This window comes from Equus quagga, chromosome 19, assembly GCF_021613505.1.
Source record: "Equus quagga isolate Etosha38 chromosome 19, UCLA_HA_Equagga_1.0, whole genome shotgun sequence".
Taxonomy (NCBI): domain Eukaryota; kingdom Metazoa; phylum Chordata; class Mammalia; order Perissodactyla; family Equidae; genus Equus; species Equus quagga.
The window spans coordinates 44,940,538-44,957,397 of NC_060285.1; the positions used below are offsets into that span (position 1 = coordinate 44,940,538).

The 16,860-nt window shown below is 37.5% G+C and overlaps 1 protein-coding gene across 3 annotated transcripts in view; it reads right to left on the bottom strand.

The window, feature by feature from the left end:
- TRHDE (thyrotropin releasing hormone degrading enzyme) overlaps window positions 1-16,860 on the bottom strand; it is a 358,131-nt gene that overhangs the window by 76,359 nt on the left and 264,912 nt on the right. For all 3 annotated transcript variants that reach the window (XM_046646029.1, XM_046646028.1, XM_046646030.1), the window contains 3 exons: window positions 5,700-5,765; window positions 4,884-5,071; window positions 735-823 (listed from right to left, as the gene is read on the bottom strand). In XM_046646029.1, the coding sequence (XP_046501985.1) occupies window positions 735-823; window positions 4,884-5,071; window positions 5,700-5,765 (343 nt within the window). The remainder of the gene's footprint in view (window positions 1-734; window positions 824-4,883; window positions 5,072-5,699; window positions 5,766-16,860) is intronic.

The following is a 16,860-nucleotide window of genomic DNA, read 5'->3' on the forward strand; positions in this document are numbered from 1 at the left end:
AACAAAATGTCGACATCCTTGACCATCTAAATCTAAATGAAATCTTACATAAAAGATGATAATTGGCTTTTTCTTCGATTCAATGGAGAACAGAAATAAAAGAGATCGGTTTCACACTTGGCATGAAGGATTTAGACTGGACTGAAGAAACAGCTTTCTGACAGTGAATTGAAATAGGTCACTGTCTTATTTGAAGATATTTAGAAATACAATAGACTCTCATCTTTCTCTGCTGCTTGAGGGTTGACCCTACCTGGGGGAGGACTCTCCCTTCTGGCTCTATAATTATCTAATTCTAGGGGGAATATGGCCTTGCTCGTTCTCTAAAGAGCCCACCTCGTAAAGAGAAGATAGGAAAATGAAATTAAAAATGTGGCCTGTGTTTCAGTACTTGTCATACTGTTTCATTGGGAGTTATGATTATAATTTAATTACATTTGGGATTACAGAATTATATAGTTTAAAACAGCTAAAATTAGTACTACAAATACTTAGTTTTAAATTTTCTCTTTACCATCAGACAAAAATAAATTTAATAATTATATAGGCAGACTGAAATCAGATTATGTAGAAATTATACGTTACTCTACTTAATGATAATTGATTATCATTCCCCTATATTCTCTTTCTAATTTGTCTTTATTCACATTTTTATAACAGCTGAAACCAGAGGTTAAGTTGCTGAACAATTATCTGAAACCAAACAGTTCCTTAGGCGAGAATATATATTTTACCTGATTTGTTAGACACCCAAATAATTGCCTCTGAAGACACATGGCTTCTATTTCCTACCACAATAGTTAATGGAATCTGCCACAGGTAACTGCAAAATAAAAGAGAAGCTTTAAGAATAAAAAAGATTACAACAAGTAAACAAACAACATTTCCCATAGATCCTCTGTGAGATTTTTATTATTCTCTTCAGGGGAACTAAAAAAATGCCCCAGTCATAAGAGTAAGGAAGAAGACAAGAAAATGAATTCACCCTTTCAATGCCAGTAAGCACATTTGGCTTCTAAGAGTTTTAATTTTAATACAAAAGGGGCTTGCCAACAAGACAATTTATCTTGCGAAAGGAAAAAAAAACAGACTTGCATTTTGCATTAGGAATAAAAAGGAGCTAAAAATCTATAAATCAGAGCCACACCACGTATTGATTAAAGTCTCCAAATGACTCCTTTCTACTTGTTTCTATATTAGATGAATACACACTTCAGTGGTTTCATGCATTTACATTTCAACATTCTCCTTGTGTATCTAACTATTCTAAAAAGCACTCATCATATTTTACAGAAAGATTAATACAGCACACCTAAAGTTACTCAGCAAAGCAGGAAAGAGAGGCAAAAGCAGATTCCCTTAAAATCCAGATCAATACAAGAAACACAGTGGGACACACTTAATGCTCTGTTTACTGAAACGGAATTTCCAAATTTACGTGTGAAATCATCCACCAGCGTGCAGGGATCAGTCATGAATCTCAGCTATTAAAGAGAGGCATTTCCTAGAATTTGACTTTTTATAGAATAAAAATTGAGGCCTCCCTCTACTTTACATGAAGCCATATCACTTTAATCTCAAAGGAGGACCCAGAGACAAGCTGGATTGTTTTACAATAAGTCCAATGACTACATGTTGTTTCTTTCCCTAAAATACAGCCTGAGTATGTTGACCTCTCACTGCACCATTAGCAGCAGGGGTAGCCAACAATATCCAGTTTGTGAAAAATATTTTTGATTTTAAAAATATTTAAAAGAGAGAGCGGGTAAGCTCAGCAGCTGTGAGAGTGAACAGAGCATTGAGAATTTTCCAGGGACCGTGTCTGGGGTTATGTGACTAACATTACAGTGACTACGTCTTTAGGTGGTGGGAGAGCAGAGCATCTCCATCTGCCAGGTGGAATTTGATTATTTTATCGTTTCCTGTTTCCAATTGACAATAAACAGAATTCAGTAATAGTAGAAAATCCAAATGGAAGATTGGAAGAAGTTCATAATTTTATACAACCTGCTATCTCCAATATAGAAAGTTAAAATAATATATTCAAGATTCTAAATTTTAGAGGTATATGTTCTACTTAAACTGAGAAACATTTCTGAGTGTCAACTTCGTGGAGACACTGTGCTATACTGCAGTGGACTTCACCCAACTGGTCAGGAAATAAACATCCTACAGTAGCCAAAGGTATTGTTTTTAAGGTGGAAGTTAGCAGTGAACACAATCCGTGTGAGCTCTTCAACAAACACCTCCAAACTCCAAGTATCCATAAGACAAAGAATATGCCACAAATACTTAAAAAAGGATTTACTGTGAGGAAGACACAGAGAATTGACATATATTTCTTTAACAGCCGTTCTCTAAGAATAATGACTCTTTTTTGATTAACTGGAATAATTAGTTAGACAACAATGGCTGCTCTGCATAGGATTCCCAAATTAAACCAGCAGCTCATTTTTGCATACCTAAGAGCTTGCAAATGCCTGGAAATGGAAGGCATTCCATAAACTGCTGTGGGACGGGACTGAGGGGGATCGGCTTGGAGTTAAATAAAAGGGACCAAATCAGTCTACAGGGGAGACAGAGAGCAACCTTAGGGCTTTCTGGTACGTATCCCCCACATTGAGTTGGTCAACTAAATTGTGGAGTCAAATAAGAATCAGTTAAAGGGCAACAAATATATAAAATTGAGGGTGTATAAAAATCCTCAAGAATAAATTTGTCTTTTTGGAAGCATGATCATAAAATGTTTGTGAAATATTATTTGCTCCTAACACAAACAAACATAATTTTGCTGTAATTAACCTGTATTCTTCTAAATCATGAAATTTTAGCAAATAGTTTACTCATTTTACATATCAACTAACTTTATGCAATTATGTAAAGATCTTTCTTTTCTATGCTGCAATACAGCGACTACATATGAAAACCATAATTACTGTATACATAAACAATGTTCTAGGTATGTTGTGGTGATATTCTAGCACCCTCTACAAAATTCACGACAAAGGATTGATTATAGTGGCTCAGAAAACATCCACAAATCACAGGATTTCTGGTGTAGGTGGGTACTGCGTTTCCTACCTCAACTGTTTGCCGTAGATAATAAAGATCCAGGAAGGCTAAGACAAAGGGCAAATAGAATTGGTCCTGAAGCTTTGACCACAGAGTTACAGTGAATTAAATGATCAATAAGTTAAAAATGAATACTAAATTTCCAACTTTAAGCTCTACTATTTCAAAATCGATAAAAAATAATTTTTTAGTTTAATGGGATGCTATGCATTATCTTACTCTTAATACTTTATATCCCAAGTTCTCAAAATCATCCATATGATTTTATAACTCCAGCAAAGGCAAAGCTGTACAGATGTTCCATATACTTACACAGCCTAGGAGAAATTCTTCCTTTACAGAGTCAGACTCCTGGCTGACACACCTGATGTATGTTATAGATTGACAGAGTCTTTTTGTTCAAAATTTGTTCTGTCATCTATGTGCCCTTTACGTTTTTCTGCATCAGTGATGCTTATGTCAGACTGATCATCCTCAAAGGCATGGCCTGAATCTCTCTAACTTTGCCCCCGTCAGGTAGTTTTTATGTACTTCCTGGCAAGGCCGGGCTTGATGCCTAAGCATGTTTAGCCTGGGGCCAGACAGTGGGCTATCAGAAGCAGCATTTGTCAGCTCTGGGGAATCCAGGCTGGTTAAAGAAGCACTGACAGAGTCAGAGCCTGACCGTGTGGCAGGGTAAAACCATATTCCACAGGTCCAGTTAGAATGCAAGGGGCAATCTGTTGAGGGCCAACATATTTATCGAGTAGGAGATTTAAGACAATGCTTTCCTAAATCAGGTTCCACATTTAGTCACCAGAAAGCACTCATGAACTTCTCAGTGACTTCTTCCTATAGCCAGTCTTGGAGTTAGTCTACTTGGGAAGGATTTCTGTTCCTCCTGGAGATAACAAAGTAAACCTAGTGTGCATTCCAGATCTCCTAGATGCTGTTGGATGACTCCTAATTTTCCAAGGTATTGGGAGACACCATGACCAACCTGATCCAGACCTCTCACTTTATTAATTAATTGTAACCTCTATCCCCCGCGTTCTCTGCTCCCTACCTCCTATTAGGGCACCTCGTAAAAAAAAAGAGACTGACTGATAGGCGTTCTGCTCTCTTTCCCTGGCTCAGCCTTTAATCAGACACAGGACTGTAAAAATCATGAAGTAAAAGAAGGAAACACTAGGTTCTGAATTACCAGTAATTCAATAAGAGTTTCAAAAGAAAGTTAAAGTATCAACAAATCAAAATTCTATGTATGTTGTCTGGTCAGTGGTTTTAAACACTAAAACTGAGGGAAGAGAACATACGTTGATACTAAGAAGCATTAATACTTAGATCATTTTAAACGAATCTAGTTTGAGTTCCTTTGGCTCTGACATTATTGAGTCTAGTTGTGGGGGTTTTTGTTTGTTTTAATTAGCCTTTCTGGATTGCTACTTTCTGTTCGCATTTGTTAATAAATCTCAGTTTGCTCAATTCCATTTAATTCACCTCAATGCATCTTAACTTTCTTGAATTTATTTCAACAAACGTTTACAGAGAAAAGTAAAAAAACCATATTATTTTTTTAAATCACCATGATAATTTAAATTCTGTCTTCCTAAGCAAAATAACTTTGATGAACTGTCATCTTGATGGTTAAAACATCTAGAAGTGGAAGTAAAGAGGAATCAAACTGAAAATCTCATATTTAAATAAAGAAACGAAAACTCTATTTCACTTACAACACTTTAGAATTATGTTATCAATGCTTTTTAAATATTAAAATGCAAAGTGAAAATAAAAATAATAGCAATTTTTTCATGTAGCAAAGTGTGTTGTACCTGTTATTTTGAAGTTCAAGTGCTTTAGTTTTAGCACTGATGTCATAAATAAAATGTTGTTGGGTAATTATTATTCTGTTTTCTGCTGTTGTATTTCCCAAGATGGTGATAACAGGATAACCCATCTGGAGTGTCCACTGATCCATTACTTCTTGTATATTTACATATTTCCCATTCCTTTTTAAAGCCTTTATAACCAAAATTGTATAAATTAGTTTTATAAACATGAATTATAAACATAATTAGCATTAAACCATTTTCATTTTTACTTTATGATTTACCTAAATATGAAAACACTTAAAATCAGTGAAGCTCTTATAATGTGTTAGTAAAATTGATCTTCTTGCCTTAAGTTAAACTTCATGCATATATATAGAAATGAAAGCTTTACTAACATTAAAGTTTTTACCTCATGGAAGATAAAACACATTTTATTGTTAAAGCAAGTACGTGCAGCATCATTAAGTATCCCAAGTACGTCTACTATCAAATTTAAATTTTTGTTATTCACACACAAAAAAATTCTTTAAAATGCCAATATTTTTCTCTTTAACATGAATATCTTACACCATATTAAAATTATATTTCAGAAGTACTGTCATGTTTGAAATGGTAGCTTTACTACCATTTGAAGTTTAAGTAATTTTAAATCCCCTTATCTTTATAATGTATCTAAAATAAAACAAGAAAGCAACACGAGGAAAATGGAAATATAAAAAGAAAAAACAGTCAGTGTCAATAAAAGTTATGAATGTTTTATAAACTCAATTCAAATATTCAAGAAAAGGTTTGACATTCCAGCTTCCTCTGCCTTACCTCTGATAGTGCATTCCAGAGATCGTTTCTGGCGGCATTGCCATACTTATGAATGGTTAAATAATCCTGCAAAGAACACAAAATTGTAATTACAATTCAAAGGCTAAGCAATTACCAGTGAACATATTTATTTCTCAATTCAATTAACCATTTCCATTTGTTGGAATTGCATTAATACCAAGAGAAAGACATGCAAAAAGATGAAGAATCTCATTTTAAAATATTTCAGAGATTTACTATAGCATATTCCTTAATTAAGACATCAAACAATATTAATCTGTTAAAAAAAATTTGTAGCCATAATGACTTTTTATGAATTTCCAGGGTCAAAGGTCTTCCTCTAATTAGCAAGCCACGCTAGGTCAATTTTGAAGGAACTGGCTCTGCAATGAAATATTCAGAGGAAATTTTTCCATCAGGTTCTTATGTTGAAGTGTTGAAAACAAATATTTTGTTTTATGGGAAAAAACACAAAACCCTGACTGGCACATGCTGATGTGAAGAGGGACTGCTCTGCCCAGAGTGACAACCATCTCCACCACCTGCCCAGTCCCCTCGGCTCCCTGCGAAGGACGGGCTGCCTAATACGGAACGACACATACTTATATCATGAGTTTAAAACACATGATAATAGTTAACAAGAAAAAGTCACTCACAAGTTTATTTAATATCTTTGAACTTAGGACTTGTCCTTTTCAATCATTAGTAATTAAACCTACACCCTTTCCATCTGATTCACGCCTGATCCCTTCTAAGAAGCATGGTTTATGTCACTGTGAATGTTATTTAGTTATGGCTGCTTGGTATTATTTTTTTTAATCCAAAGTGAAAAATGAGTGGAAAATAGTGTTTTATACTGTAAAACAGAGGGTGCCCTCCTTCATTTGAAATTCCGTCATCTCTACAACATGTAGGTAGTAGACAAATCCTAATTTACATCACAGTACTGAAACTGAAAAAAAAAATTTGCTGACTCCTGTCAGTACTTTATGTAGAGTGGAATACTTTGGGGATAATTAAAGTCGGGGAAGCAAATTTTCTGAAATACAAATTGTAGCACCTATGACAGATTCAGCTTTGTTGGCAACTCAGAGCACAGCAAATCGCAACTCCCACTTAATCAGATTCCTAGAGATGCAGTGCCCAAAGCTAACTTAACAACCACAAATTCATCATGGTCATCAGGTGTTATGAATAACTTTATTGAAAAAACGCAACCCTGAATAAAAAATCTAAACCCCAATTTTGGCTTTGAACATACCATGTGAGGCAGTTTTACTTAGAACCCAGGGGGCAGGATTTAAATAAATTTATTTCAGAGTTAATTGTCAGAATTATCTTTTATGCTTTTTTTTAAACACTGGAATAAATTTGGGAACAATGGGAGTATGGAAAATAAATTTAAATTTTATTTAGTGTTGCTATAATAAAAAGTATTAAAATTAGAACTATTTATTCCTGGGTTCTGTTTGGGATAGTGCTGCTAGGATAAGCCAAAAGAGGCAACAAAGGACTACCACATGGACTTGACAAGTCCAATACAGAACTACGGGTTTCTTTTCACAGACAGAGCATAAAAATCCAACTATTCATCTACGAGCTGACTTTGGCCCAATATTGATCATCAACTTGAGCTCTTGGTTCCCTCCTCAATTAAGAATAAAGTTCAAATTTACATTTCAAGAATTTGAACTGCCTGAAATTCAACTGCCTGAAGTGGTAGTTATCCAGGCTTAGGAAGCAGCTCCAACTTGCCTGCCTCTGTATTCAGGGTAGACAGCATGTCTTCCTGGACCCCCAGCAGTCCAAATTTTCAGGTGTTATCGAATTCTACATATGTCAACTCTTGTTTCCCAAAAAACCCCCCAAGTCTTGTCCTTAGTTATTTTAGCCTTCCTCTTGTACAAAAAATAGACCTATTTTGAATTAAAGCAGTTTTGCTTTGTCTTTGTAGAATTTCAAAGAAATTTAAAGAATAGTGAGCATGGTTTCTTGATAACCAATCATTTATTTCTTGATTCATTGCACAAAATGTATGGTGCATTTTGCATGTGCCAGGTTGCTTTCCAGATGCGGGCAAAACAGTGGTGGAGAAAAGGTTACTGAGAACAATTGAGAAGACTGAGCTGTGATTTACATAGGGAGGTTCTGTGACTGAGACTATAGAAGTTTTGGTACAATAACCACTTGACAAGATGAAGTCAAACGTTGGATATGCAATTGAAGAAGAAGATTTCAAGTCCCTTTCAAACCTACAAGTCAATGAATACGGAAAGAACTGGAGTCATGAATCTGAAATGGAAATTTATATTTATGTGTATGGAAGTCAATTAGCAGTAGATTTGACATTATGATATAAAGTAGAAGCATGATTTAACATTACCTGTAAAAAGAATTGTGGTTCTCCAAAGTATTTCAAAAATAGTAGAGTTGTTGAAAAGAATAAAACAAAGATGACCACTCAAACATTCTTAAGGGACAAAACTGACACTATACACTGGTTAAAAGTTAAAAGTGTATTAAGGAAAGTATATTCTGATACATAAAGTGCAGGAATGGGAGTCTGACTGTCTTTGTTCAAATACAGCTCTAGTGCTCCTGAGCTTTATGATCTTTGGCCGGTTGCTTAACTTCTTTGTGCCTCCCTTCACATCCATAAAATGGGGTTAATAAAAGTACCTGTTGTGTAGTTTTTCTGAGGAATAATTGATGTAATATCTTCACAGTGTTAGAAGAATGAAGAGTGCCTAGTACACAGTAACTATTCTCTAGACATCTGAAGCCATAGTTTTTTAAGCATTTCAGGCTACACATTGGAACACTGAGTTATACAAGGAAAAGCATCATTAACAATAATAAAGAATCCAGCACATGAAAACAATTGGAACTCGGAGACTCCAGCCCATGTCCAAACCCCATACCTGCGCACACAACTGCTGACCCAAATCCAGTATCCACGAGATACCTTACAGATAACTAAGAGTCATGTTCAAACCTGAACTCACTGTCCTCGCCCATATTAGTTCCTCTTGGCAGCCCTTCCCCAGTGAACCCTTCTGTCCACCTCAGCCAAGGAGTCATCTCTAATGCCTCTCTCTCCCTTTCCAACACATTCAGGTAACGATTCACGTCCTAAGTATTCCTCCAAGATCCCTCCCCCTTTTACCTGTTTGACGGCCGCTCTACAGTATCTTGCCTGGATGGCTACTACTGGTACTGCTTCTGCTCTGTCTCTTTCCAACCCATCTCTATCATGCAGCCAGAATGCCCTTCATCAAAGGTACACACAAATCCCCACTACACTCAGAATATAGTCCAAACACCCTAATGTAACTTAAAAGTGTCCCTTGTGGTCTGGTACCTCTGTACCTTTCCAATCCCATCTGGTGCTTCCCACCCGAACTTAGCCACTTTCTCTTTCTGCAGATGCCCAATACATATTTTCTCCCTTTTCTAGTTCTTTGCACATGCAGGTCTCTACATATTCTTTTCTCCTTTGCCTACTTCAATCCAGTATCGAGGACTCAAGTTTGATGCATTTCTTCCAGGAACCCACCCCACCCACTTCCTAATTCTGAGTTAAGTACGCCTCTTATATTTTCACACGTTTCACCATATAAGAGCATTTATGACGCTGTGTTATAATTGCCTGTTTGTTAGTCTGACTGCCCATATAGTCTGTAAACTCCATAAGAATAAGGACCCTGTTGTTCCCGTTGACCGCGCTTCACCCAGCATCTATGTACCCTACGCGTCTATGGAACACAGGAAATGCTCAATAGATTTGTGTGATTTCTGACTTTCCTTATGCAATAGGCCTTTCTGTACAACTGACAATGCAGTAAAGAGAGATTTCTTGTATCCATCAGGTTCCCAAAAATGTAATATTTAAACACTAATATGGGAAATAATTTGTTATTTCAGTGCATATTTGTCAGATCAAACATCTTGCATATCTTGCATTGATATATGCAATTGCATATGATATCACCAAAAGACTGTGAACTATTGGGCTGGAGAATTTTTTGTTGTACTTTCTTTGCTAACAAGTGACACGGTCCACAATGTTTCACGAATAAAGGCCAATGGGACTAATAAAGACATGGGGAAAAGTTAAATGTGAGCTGAGGAAGTAAAGCACTATTCTCTCTTAAGATTCACGTGGAACTAATTATGGTATCGTTGCTCTCCCATTAATGAGTCCTTCAGCACTGTGAAAACAGAGGATCAACTGTACATGGTTTATTCTTCAGGACATGGAGGGATAGCTTGATAAAAACCAAAGTGGGACGGACTGGTTTATATGTGCTTAGCTCAGATAACAAGAAATCAACCCTAGAAGGCCCTTCTAATGACAGGATTGATTCTGTCCTATTATAAGAAGTTAGGACGGAGCCCCAGTTCCTTTCCTCCGGAATTCTTTTGGCCCCACGTTTATGTAACTTTTGGCTTCATCTCCAGATGTGGGGTGGATGGTTGCAGTCATCCCAAGCATCACCTTCAGACATGACACGGCACAGAGAAAAGAGACTGAATTTCTCCCTGAGAACCTCTCTTAAGGATTAGGAAAGCTTCCCTTCAAATCCCGCATGGAGCCTCCCCTTCCTCACTTGTCAGACTGCCATGTGTGCTCTGCCGAAGCCCATGGTGAGGCTTCAGGGAGCACTGGGTCAGGACTGCACAAGACAGGACCGGGTGCTGCGAGGCATATGGTTGTACAGAAGAGGTGAGAGTCTGAATAAAGCAGAATTGGGTTGGTAAGAAAGAAGAGTAGACTATCCTGTGGGTAGACCACCAAAAGTGCTTTCTCCAGTGAGACGAAGGATGGGAGTCTGGGCTTCAGTGACCCTGGGAAGTAAGATCCCTTCTACTTGTGAGCCTGGTCTGGGAAACGCCAGGTAAATTTCGGCATTGATTTTCCTGACTATGTGACAAAAAGGTTGAAATAGTGTTGCTTTCTACTAAGAATAATTGTACCTCCAAAAATCTGTAGTGGGCATTTGTCATTCTTTTGGCTTGCCAGCATTCAAATCTCACTTTTACGTGGTGGCAGTAACTCATCATGTCATCTTGGAGGAAGGTGAGGGCTCTGCCTCCCGCTTGAAATGGAAGGGATAAAATGCTAAATACTCGCCCTCTATTCTCCCTTTGCAGCCAAAACAAGGCTGTGTGCCCTGGCCTCAGAGAAGCGATACCTCACCTCAGGACTGAATCCTACAGGATCAATGCAAAGAGGCAGGAATGGTGGAAAGATTATTCCCTGTGACAGTGACACTGAGAGTGCGGTGAGAACCACACTAATGACAGCAACTGAGACCAGCAGCTCCCGTAGCATGACCGTGGCCAGGTTTCTTAATTTCTGAGTCTCCCTTAATTTCTATTATCTGTTTTGTTAGTCTGATTGTCCAGCCTTCCCAATGATTCCAAGGGCTATCCCCACATCCTTGCAATAAATTCCTTTCTGCTTAATTTAGCCAGTCAGTTTCTGTTTCTTTTAACCCAAAACTCTGACTGATACAACACGAATGGGTCATATAAACAAAACAAAGAAGGACATCTTAAATTTTCTTGGTAACCTCAGGAAAAAAGTAGAAACTCTCTCTCTTACAACTTACACAAAATGAAAAACAAAGGACCCCCAGTTCCACTTAGTAAGTCTACTAGGCTTGCATTGTGCTATGAATAGGAGGTGTAGGGAGAGAGAACTGATGATCACTCAAAGAAAAGAGGCAGACAAGAAGTTGGAGAAAAAGGCATGAGAGTTCCACAGACAGGAGTGCACACAGACTGAGAACAACAACAAAAGAGACTATGCAAAACGTGTTGTGAACAAGGCTGTAGAGCAGGGGCTTTAAAGTGGGAACCACACGCTCTGCACATCCCTGTTGGTATGTGTGGGCATCACTAGAGCAAGGTGATCTGAAAGGGATCCACGACAGCAGCAAAGCAGAGGAAAAGCTGCCAGCTCACAGCAGGGTCACACAGGGTGGGATAAAACCCCGGAGAAGCCTGGCCCACACACTTCAGAGGATGTTTCCACACTCCCTGACCTTGAGAACAGAGGCAAGGAGACAAAAACAGTGATAGATGACCAACTGAAACACAAGAAGACTAGACTACAGATCAAGATATTATTTGGTTAATATTGGAGCCTGATTGGACATTATGAGATTGAGTAAAGGTGAGTAGCAAAGCATTATCAAAACAAAAGAATGTTTACATTTTAATTCTATTAGATAGGAACGAAGGATGAAAAGGTATAAAGAATTATTAAAACTTTGTTATTAAATTATAACGTTTCCAGTAAAATAGGAACCATTACCAACTTTTCGAGGTACAGCAGTTTCTGGCCACCAGACACAGTAAAAAAGGAGGTGAAATTCAAAAAAAGAAAGTTATTTGAATAGATAGAACACTAGTTGAAAAGTCGGTTACAATGTGGTTTGCATGCCATTTTGATTTTGATTTTCTAAATGGATGTTTATGCTAAATTTACCTTTAGAAGTTTAGAAGTTGCTTACTTAGACATAGGAATATTCAGATATTTCTCGAGGAACAAAAAGGCATTCTACATATTTAAAAAATCCATTACTCTACCTAATGAGTGTAAATTTTGTAAAATCAGTGTACTTTTTTGAGAGCTTGCTAAATATAGCAGAAAATCAGAAAATTTTAAATCAAAACAACCTGCTAGCACATGAAAGGTTTTTGTTTGTTTGTTTTAAATTATAGACAATAGCATATTCCCACATCAGTTCTGCTTTCAAATTTCTCTTATTTAGTAATTATAGATCACGCTGTCAATGCCTCACCATGCAGGCGTATCCCCAGAGTTGCAATATTGCCACTGTTGAATTTGTGCTCCATCCCAGAACAACCTGACATGGTCCGGCACCTGTCAGTGAAATAGAGTGATGGAAGTCTACGGGGGGCCTGGGGCCCAGAGAGCCCCGCCCTCACTTCTGCTGCTGCCTGCTATATTACTGAGACATAAAATGAACCTACTGGTCAACCTGAAGTTTGTGAACTGCTTTTTCCGAATGCCCTGGTAAAGGGATTTAACCACTACAAGTTCACAAAATAGATAATATATCCTGGCTGGTAAAAATACACTGCCTTTGTAAATCAAGATGCCTCCTGAGTGCGGGCCACATGCATGGAGTTCCTGACTTCCACTCCTTTTCTTGCTCAGCCCCTGGGGCTGGGGACAAGTTGAGAAGAAAATGTAACTCAGTTGAGAAAGAAGTGGTGTGCACATTCAGGAAAACTAAATAAGAATTCCGGCCAAACTTTACCAGCCATGTGATCTTGGGCAAGGTATCTATTTTCTCTAAACTTTAATTTCTTCACCTGAAAAAAGGAGATAATACAGTCCTTACCCAAGAAGAGTGTGCCCAGAAAATGAATAAAACAAGTAAAACACTTAGAAAAATGCCTGCCACACAAAGAACCAAGAAACTTTAGTTACTTTAAGAGCAAGCTCAAAGGAAAAAAAGTCTAGAGTAAACATCTTCTTCAACTTTACCTCCAAGAGAAGCCAAAATGTTCTAGAGACCCAAGGATGGGAAATTATACGGACTAACTTGAAGGAGGAAGGTATTTGGAGGAAATTTTTTTTTAGCTCTTTAAAAGTAAAAACACAAGAAAAAAATTAAAACCAAAGCTTCTTTAGACTTGAGGAAGGCTTGGAAAACTTCTCTCCAAGTCTGGAAAAAGAAAGGGACTTGGAAGTTTCTGCAAGTTGTGGGGCACAGAGCTCCACTGAGGTGACAAGACCACTGATGGGTGGCTCATGGAACAGGGACGCTCAGACTTAAGATGGCACTACAGCAGCAAAGACACTAATGTTCAGGTGACTAGAATGGCAAGGTTTGGACAAGACATACACCAAACGCTCAAGACATACACCAAATGCTCAAGCAACATCCCTCACTTCTTTCCGTTTACTCATCAACCCACTCCAGGAAACCAATACAACTGCGCATCAGTGGGAATGCAACCAGAGAATTCTTCATCATCTGTTCTGGAGTGATAAAGCTCCCTGGAACATTCTCATATTAAAGGAGATGACATGAAAGGAATTCAATGGGACAGATTAAATTTCCCACATGCTCAGAAGCACGGGGGATTTCTTTTATTCGGTGTTAAAATCATCTACACTTGCTAATATATTGTTTACTGCTATCATTATTTATAGCGGGTATTTGTCTATCATATCCTTCCTATTTTTGTTTCCCTGATTATCCAGTTTGTATTTCACAGTTCATCTTAATTCCTGGCAAGCAGCCTCAGCTCCTTTGCAGCTCTCTTTCAGTTATACTACCTGGCAAAAACCCTAATCCTGGATGAATCCAAGTATTTCCTTCTTAAAACCCATACTCATGCAGCTGAGTGTCACAGGAGAAAATCTTGCAACTGAGCAGTTTAGTTTTCTTATAAATTCATAACCACAAACTCAAATAGGCACTTGGTACTGCCAGGCAGCTGTGCCTTCCTACTCTTCCCAATCTTCAGTCTTCAAACCTCTCTACCACTCAGCATTACCTCACTTTCAGCTACTGACCTTGCCTCAAAAAACACTGAAAAAATAGAATTCATCTGAAAGGATTTCCCTCATTTTCCATTTCCAAATCCCCAAAGTTAGTAGAAGTATACAACCTATAAAAAGCAGTCCTTTCACTTTCTCAAGGACCAGTGTCCCAGTTATTTCTTACTTCTCTACCATTAGCAAACTCCTCCTCTCCTGACTTCTTCTCTACTGGCCTACAACTAGACAACCATCTCCCATCTTTAAAAAACAAACAAAACTAAACCAAACCCTTCCTTAGCCCTTGTCTCCCTCTAATTACCTACCCTGTTTTTCTGTTTCCCTCCTCGGAAAATTTCTTTAAATTTTATTCTACATATACTGTCTCCACTTAGACATTTCTCCTTCACTCCTCAACCTATTCCACTGAAACCAATAAATTTGCAAGAAACCAAAAGGAATAGTTATTAGTCTTTATCCTACACCACCTCCCAGTTGCATTTAACCTCGTTGATCACTTTCTTATTCTATAAATAAGCTTTTTTCTTGGCATTCTGCCTGCCGCTCCAGCTGTTCCATCTCAGTCTCTTTTGCTGGCTCCTCCTCTTCCCTCAACCTCCAACTGTTACAGCCCTTCAGGGTTTGGGCGCAGGGCTACAGCCCGGAAACCTCAGAATCATTCTTAGGTACCTTCTCTTCCCCACCTCTCGCACCAAACTCTTCATCCACTCTATCCCTGGTCCATTTAATTCTATCTTCAAAAAACGTTTTGAACCCATCCATGTCTCTGTATGTCTACTGACTATTTAAGTCTCCATCATCTCTCACCTAGATATTAAAATATCTTCCTAATTTTATTACCGGATTCCTCTCTTGGTATGCTGACTGCCCCATTTCCAGTGTGTTACTACAAGTAGCCAGGTAACTTTTAAATAGAAACAGAACCATGTCATATCCCAATTTAAAACCATTTGCTAGCATCCCTCTACACTCAGAATAAAATCCAACCTTCTCAGCACAGTCTGCATGGGCACTACATGAGTCGCTCCTGCTCTCCTCTCCCATCTCATCTCTTGTCCTTCCTAACTCTGCTCATCACACCAGTTTCTGTCTTTTCCTTGGACATGCTCAGTTCTTTGCCTCAGCCATTTGCATAAGCTCTTTGCTCTTCCTGGAATGATCTCCCCCTTCCACCAACTCTTTCTCATCCTTCAGACCTCTGTATAAATGTCTTCTTCTCAAGAAGGATTTCCTGAACATCCAGTCTAAAGATGCCCAACCCAACCACCCATATGTTTTATCCCAGCATCCTACTTTTTCCTTCCTAGTATTTATCACATTTAGTAAATATATATGTATTCGCTTTTTTCCTATTTAGTGTCAGTCTTAGCCTATTATGATTCAGGAGATCCAGGGCCCTATCTGCTACAGGCAGCATGCCCTGAAACGTGGTACTTATCATGGTGTCTGACATACAGTAGGTCTGTAATAAGTATCTGTGGAATAAATGAATAACTGAACATGTCTGATGATGGGTGATAAACATGGACTGCAGACACAAAACTAAGTAGAGCTGGTGCAGGAATAGAAATCACAATTTTGGTTTTACTAACACAAAGCATTAAAAAAAGATTTTAATACTAAAGTCAGTTATTGCTCTTAAGGGGAAAAAATGATCTGCAAAATAACCACAGGGAGAGCTCTTGAGCAGAAGAGAAAAGGTGAATATAAGAGTCTGATTGCGAAAGGAAATAAGATGCAGCATGACAAATGGACATGACCATCTTTTCATGTGTCAGATTCATGTGGAGCCCTCTCTGCCATAGACAGAGACACAGCAGGGTCAAAACACAGTTCTGAAAACGTTTGAAACTTCAGGAAAACAGGTTCCAAATATATCACTTAGGATAGATCTTTACAGCAGTCCTCTTAAGCCACTAATGTATAACATGGCTCTTTATAACAATAATTTTGACATTTAGCTATCACAAGGAAAAAAAGAATTAATAATAAATACATTAGGGTTTATTATTTTTATTTTACAACCATTTATACCAAGTCATGAAAAAGAGAGTAAAACTTCAATTTTTAAATGGGTAAAACACATGGATAAATATGTCATAAAAGAATAAGTGAAAAGAGTGAAATGTAAGAGAATATATAAAAATTTTTCAACCTCATTTGCAATTAAAATATATATACTGGAATAGCAATTGGGTAACTTTTTACTTACTAAATTGGTAAGAAATTTATAAAACCCAATGCTATTTGCTTATTGTGTTATAAAAAAAGAACTTTCAAATTTTATTTCTACAATTATATATTGGCTTGAAATTTTGAAACAAAAACTGATAATATGCTTTCAGAAATGTATATGAAGAGACAATCAAAATATAAAGGGAAAATCGATAATTTAAAGATCATTATAGTGTTGTTTAACGAAAATTGGAAAGCAATCCAGGTATTTACAAACAAGGAAAAAACTAAATATATTATGGTACAACTATGCCATATTACTACTATTAAACTACATCATACAATCATCAGGCAGCTATGAAAATATGACTAACAAGGAAAAAAATCCTCCCAACCTAGGATGGCTTTTTTAGCATCAAAACTTGCAACATTGCCAAA